Source organism: Juglans regia, chromosome 16 (assembly GCF_001411555.2).
Source record: "Juglans regia cultivar Chandler chromosome 16, Walnut 2.0, whole genome shotgun sequence".
Taxonomy (NCBI): domain Eukaryota; kingdom Viridiplantae; phylum Streptophyta; class Magnoliopsida; order Fagales; family Juglandaceae; genus Juglans; species Juglans regia.
The window spans coordinates 23741364-23748153 of NC_049916.1; the positions used below are offsets into that span (position 1 = coordinate 23741364).

At 35.9% G+C, this 6790-nt stretch overlaps 1 protein-coding gene across 1 annotated transcript; it reads left to right on the top strand.

The window, feature by feature from the left end:
- The first annotated feature begins 652 nt into the window (after window positions 1–652).
- Window positions 653–4770, top strand: LOC109006629 (mechanosensitive ion channel protein 8-like). The gene is made up of 6 exons (XM_035686240.1): window positions 653–658; window positions 762–2356; window positions 2629–2752; window positions 3718–4011; window positions 4105–4307; window positions 4479–4770. Exons 1-6 carry the CDS (start codon window positions 653–655, stop codon window positions 4768–4770), a joined length of 2514 nt encoding a protein of 837 aa, XP_035542133.1.
- The last annotated feature ends 2020 nt before the right edge of the window (window positions 4771–6790 follow it).

Consider the following 6790-nt stretch of genomic DNA (forward strand, 5'->3'; position numbering starts at 1 on the left):
ATTAAAAAAACACACAAATTACTGTCACATTTTTTTATTTCTTCACAGAGATCATGTATTTGGCAGCTTGCTGACATAACATGAATAGAGGGAGGAGAAGTATGCCTAAATTAGGTTCGGAGCAATCTTGAGAATATTTTATTATTATTTATTATCTATTTTTTACAATTACTTACTAATATTTAATATTCTAATTTTTTTATTATTTATAAAATATTTAAAAATATTTGACTAATATTTAATATTTAATTATTATATTTTATTAGTATTTATAAAATATTTGACCTCACTTCCGAAACACGCAATCGCACACGCATAGTCATAATTTGTAGCTGTCTTTCTCAACGCAATTACCAATTTCAGGACCAAAAAAACATGGGTAATGTGGTGGCACTTCCGTCATTACGTGAAAAACCTAGGGATATTTTTTTTGATACGCCGAACCAAAACCCATGCACGCAGCACACTGCGGCACAGATTGCTCTCTCTATATCTCTCTCGTCTGCGTAACTGCGCATTCATGTTTAATTGCATTAAGAGTACACACGTCAACCAGATTTTCTCAAAATGCTCAGGAAATCACCAACTTTCCTAACATCCCCACTAAAATAATATATGCGCGGTGAAGATATAATTAAATCCTTCGAAATACATGGACGTTCTACAAGCATTCAAGGAACATCTCTGCTGGTGCATGGTTGCTCTGTGACTTTGCCCACGAATAGCTCCCCATTCCTTTCCACCAGTACGATTCCGAATAGCTCCCAGACTTTGCAGCAATCACGAGGGCAGTTGAGTCATCCGAACACGAAGAAGTCGTGGTTAAAATCTACGAGGGAGATTCAAGCAGTAAGGATGTAGTGGATACCGTTAAGAACGACAAGAAGAACGAGATTTGTAGGGAGTCCAGCTATGTATCCGGCGAGATGTCTCTGGACATGGATGAACTCCGCCCCAACAATCGGAATCTGACCTTACCTTCGGTGACAGAGTCTCCGGAGAAGCCCCAGATGTCTAAGGAGCTCAATATCTCGAATGTTGAGATTGAGGCCGCAGACGATAATTATATGCGACATCGTAACAAGGAACCGTCTTACGACAGAGAGCAACAACCACAGTCGCAACAATGTCGCGATGGTGGGTCTGGGGATTTAGGTGGAGAGGTGCTGAGGTCATGTACATCAAATGCATCGTTTCAAAGAAAGTCGAGCTTGTCGAGAGCGAAAACAAAGTCGCGGCTGATGGACCCACCTGAAGAGCCAGAGAGGCGATCGGAACGGGTTCCTAGGTCGGGTCAGCTACGGTCCGGTTTACCTCCAAAGGTGTTGGAAGAAGATGAAGACGATCCCTTCTGGCAGGACTTGCCGGACGAGTACAGGAAGACGAAGCTGAGCGCTTTGACTGTATTGGAATTTGTGAGTTTGGTTGTGATAATTGCCTTTTTTATTTGCTCTCTTTTCATTCCTTATCTGAAAGAGAAGAACTTGTGGAAGCTCAAACTGTGGAAATGGCAAGTTCTGATATTGGTTTTGATATGTGGGAGGTTGTTTTCTGGGTGGGGGATTCGGATCCTAGTGTTCTTTATAGAAAGGAATTTCGTTTTACGTAAAAGGGTTCTTTATTTTGTATATGGTGTACGAAAAGCCGTGCAGAATTGTCTGTGGTTAGGGCTTGTTTTGCTAGCTTGGCATTTTCTTTTTGATAAGAAGGTTGAGAGAGAGTCCAAGAGTGATAAGCTTAAGTATGTGACTAAGGTGCTTGTGTGTTTGTTGTCGGGTACCTTCGTCTGGTTGGTGAAGACCCTTATGGTGAAAGTTTTGGCTTCTTCTTTTCATGTTAGTACCTATTTTGATAGGATTCAGGAGTCTTTGTTTACTCAGTATGTGATTGAGACGCTTTCGGGGCCGCCATTGAGTGAGATTCGGAATGCAGAGGAGGAGGCTAGGCTTTCTGATAAGGTCAATAAGTTACAGAACGCTGGTGCTACTGTGCCCCATGATCTCAAGGCAACTGCTTTCCCTCCACCAAAGAGTGGAAGGGTTATAGGGAGTAGTACTGGACTTCTGCAGAAGAGCTCAGGTGTGAAAAATGATAAACTGTATCAGGCAATGTCCAAGAAGGGAGATGATCAAGGGATAAGCATTGATCACCTACATAAGTTGAATCCGAAGAATGTATCGGCTTGGAATATGAAGAGGTTGATGAGGATTGTTCGGAATGGGACTCTTACTACCGTGGATGAACAGACATTGGATGCCACGAACGAGGATGGGTCTAATACACAAATTAGGAGTGAGTTGGAGGCGAAAGCTGCAGCCAAGAAGATATTTCAGAATGTCGCCAGGCATGGGGCCAAGTAAGTCCTTACTCCTTGATATTTTTGTTTTTTAACGTTTTGCTTTTCTTGAGCTTTTTATGTTTCCATTCAGACTGGCTGATGAACACCCATTTTTGAAACCATTCTTTTAATGTTAGGGATAGATATTTGTCTATCCTATATGTGGAGTACCATGAAAAATATTAAGGATTTATACTGATCACCTTTCCGTTGTATATGCAATTTGGTTTCAGTTTTTCTTGTTCACTTAATAAATAATCAATCTGATCTATTAATATTTGCTTTGTCAGGTACATCTACTTGGAAGATTTGATGCGATTCTTGCGGGAAGATGAGGGTTTGAAAACCATGGGTCTCTTTGAAGGAGCCATTGAGACCAGGAGAATTAGCAAATCATCCTTGAATAACTGGGTGGTAAGGATTGATCAACAAATGGCTTCTCATTAAATATTTCCCCTTCTTCACACTAATGGATAAATTAGAAGCAGCATGCTTTACAATCTTTGAATTCCATGCATGCAAGTTGGTGCAAATATCTTAGAGTTTGATCCACTATAACAAATACTACTTTTTTTCGAGATGGACAGTCGTAGAAAAAGGTATATCTTTAGGGGAATTTTTTTTTTGTGACCAATTTGATCCGTGGGAGACTCGTGACATATAACTAGTGAAGAAAGAGTCTTTTCCACTAAACCATAAGTTCTTGAGAAAAGCTCTTTTTTTTTTTTTTTTTCCGCAATTTCCATGGCAGATAAAACCTTTTTTCTTCGTGGCAAATATGGTCTCATCTAGTAAGATGTGGTGGGAAATAATATCATTTTCCATGGAAAAAAGTTGTGAGAAAAAGTGTTTACCCATGTTATATCTTCATGGAAAAATTTGTCTAATAATGTTTTTCTCATGCACAATATTCATGGAAATAGATTTTTTACAACGATGAAATCTGGTGAAAATTAGTATCTTCTACCAAAGTTTGGCAGTCGGGAAAAGTTGCTTACCACTGCTAACATTGGTTGAAAATGTGCATTTACCATGAGCACCAGAGGCTAATACTAATTCCTCATGAAGTTTCTTTGCAAAAAGTTGAATCAATTTTATTTTTCATGCACATATTCATGGGAAAAGAGTAATTTTGATGACAAATTTTGCTGAAAATAACTCTTTCCCGCCAATATGTATTATCCATTACCAATATTAGTCACAAAAGGCAGTTTTTCCATGAGAGAGATTTCATGTAAATGAGTCATAGTTCTTCAAATACTATCCTATTTCACATTATGTGGATGCACTTCTATGAAATGTCATCATGATTTGACATAGATATGGTTATATTTTACTCGGTGGTTATAATGGGATGAAATTGCATATACTTATTCCAGGTCAATGTGTTCAAAGAGAGGAGAGCACTTGCTTTGACGTTGAATGATACCAAAACAGCCGTGAATATACTTCATCGTGGTTTGAACGTGTTAGTTAGCATTTTTATGTTAGTTATTAGCCTTCTGATTCTGGGAATCATCACCACCAAATTTCTTCTCTTTTTAAGCTCTCAGCTCCTTCTTGTTGCATTTATTTTTGGGAGCACCTGCAAGGCGTTGTTTGAAGCAATCATCTTCTTATTTGTAATGCATCCGTTTGATGTGGGAGATAGGTGTGAGATTGAAGGAGTTCAGGTAACTTTCCATATTTGAAATGTTTATATTTTTGCATGTTTTTGCCTTTCAATTCATACTTGGGGGAACTAATCCATTCTTTAAAAATTTCAGATGGTTGTAGAAGAAATGAACATCTTGACTACTGTATTTCTGAGATACGACAACACGAAGGTTTTTTATTCGAACAGTGTTCTTTCTACGAAGCCTATCAATAACTTCTATCGCAGTCCTAACATGGGAGATGCTATTGAATTCTACGTCCATATATCAACTCCGGCAGAGAAGATTGCAACCATTAAACAAAGAATTATAAGGTATGTGCAAGAATTATGATAACGTCTAGCTTGCTGCACAATGTCATATATTTATATATAATATATATATATATATATATATATATATATATAAATATATATCTATCTATCTATCCATTTATAAGTTTCTAATTTGTCTACCATTTTCTCCTTTTGTGGATGCCATTGCAGTTATATTGAGGGCAAGGAAGAGCACTGGTATTCTGCACCCATGTTTGTATTCATGAATATGGAAGAGTTAAATAGAGTGAAGTTGGCTGTTTGGCTGACACACAGAATGAGCCATCAAGACATGGGAGAAAGGTGGGTAAGGAGATCTCTTTTGGTTGAAGAGATGGTTAAGATTCTCCTTGAGCTTGACATTCATTACCGCCTGTTGCCCGTCGACATTAACATCCGCACCATGCCTTATGTGAGCTCCACCCAACTTCCCTGTACTTGGATGACAACTAGTACTAGCTGACTGCAGAAGCACAAGACCACTAAATATTAATGTAGTTGCCAGTTTTGGCGATACACTCTCATAGAAAGAGATTCTGTACATAATGCCGAATTGATTTCGTGTATGATCGATTATGTTTACGTAGTCAATATCTTTCAAAGTCTATAACTACATCAAACTAGAACAAAATCTAAATCAAGGTACCATGCAAGTGGATTGATTTTTTTTTCTTTCTAAGATGTTGATACCCCAATTCTATTTATAATCCTCACTTGTGGCAAATGAACACGTTATAATAAGAGGAGGAAAGGGGTTATAGAAAATGTCAAAACCAATCTACTATAAAAATAAATATACCTAGAAAAAATTAGTACAATCAGACCAGACAAAAAGTTTAATGCCAAAAGGAAAAAACATTTTGAATGTAAGAATACCTTCCCATATGTTAGAATAATACCAAGAAGGTTGAGAATTATTATTAAGCTAATTAACAGTAATAAAAGAGTTAGACTCCAAAATAAACTCCGTAACACTAAGATGATAACATAAGGTAAGACCCATGTTGAAAGCAGATCATTCAACAAAAGGGTTACTACTTAAACCTAAAAAGCAAGAGAAATCAATAATAAAAGAACCATCTTAAGAACGTAAAACTCCCCCATAACCTACGGGCTCAGGGTTAGTTTTAGAGGCTCCGTCAATGTTCAACTTAAGGGAACCAAGAGGGAGAGGAAACCACTTGACCAAGAAAGACCTTCTAGACCTAACAAGATCTATTATGAGCAAGCCAAATTTCAAAAAATGAGAGTAGAAATTAACATAACAGTTAAATGGAGTTGGACAGAGTCTTGAAAAGAGCACCACAAGTGGCTTGTTCTATTTTTTCAACTAGTAGAAACAATGGGAATGAGACCATTAGTAAAACTATATATTTTTTTTAATTTTATCTTAAAGATTAAGGATGTTAGAAAAATAAATAAAAGAAAATAATTAAAACATAAAAAATTTCAAATATAGTATAAATAGTAAATCAGTAGTGAATCAGTTGCAAGATATCGTTACCCTTCGGGAAAAAGGAACCATTTGCAGCTGTCTTTCTCAACGCAATTACCAATTTCAGAGCCAAAAAAACATCGTTGATGTGGTGGCACTTCCGTCATTACGTGAAAAATCTAGGAATTTTTTTATTTTTACGCCGAACCAAACCCCATGCACGCAGCACGCTGCGGCGAAGATTGCTCTCTCTATCTCTCTCTCTCTCTCGTCTGTGTTTTGAAAACTGCACATTGTTTTATTGCATTAAAGAGTACACGCGTCGACTAGATTTTCTCGAAAAGCTCAGGAAATCACCAACTTTCCTAACATCCCCGCTAAAATAATATGAGAAATGATTTGAAACAAATCTCAATAAGTTCTATATAAATTCTTATAAAAAAATAAATTTTATTTTTAAAAAATATAAAAAAATTATTATTTATTAATAAAATCTATTATTTTCTAAAAAACTTATATGTAACTTGTCTATTTAAAATTTATATATAACATTACTCAAATAATATATACCGAAAAAAAGCTCAAGAAATCACCAACTTTCCTAACAGCCCCACTAAAATAATATGAGAAATGATTTGTAACAAGTCTGAAATAGACAAACTTCATATAAGTCCTTGTAAAAAAGTAGACCTCATCTTAAAAATATATAAAAAAAACTATTATTTATTTGTAGAACTTATTATTTTACAAAAGGCTTGTATGAAACTTGTCTATTTGAGACTTGTATCTAACATTTCTCAAATAATATATACGCGAAAAAAGCTTAGGAAATCACCAACTTTCCTAACATCCCCACTAAAATAATATGAGAAATAATTTGTAACAAGCCTCAAATAGACAAGCTCCATATAAATCCTTGTAAAAAAGTGGATCTCATCTTAAAAAAATATAAAAAAAAAACTATTATTTATTAATAGAACCCATTATTTTATAAAAGACTTGCATAAGACTTATCTATTTAAAGCTTGTATCTAACATTACTCAAATA

Bases quoted from the DNA above. Each gene is read 5' to 3' on its own strand.
- LOC109006629 (XM_035686240.1), top strand. The intron at 2,357-2,628 runs GTAAGTCCTTAC...TTGCTTTGTCAG, and splicing joins GTCGCCAGGCATGGGGCCAA to GTACATCTACTTGGAAGATT. The intron at 2,753-3,717 runs GTAAGGATTGAT...TACTTATTCCAG, and splicing joins CATCCTTGAATAACTGGGTG to GTCAATGTGTTCAAAGAGAG.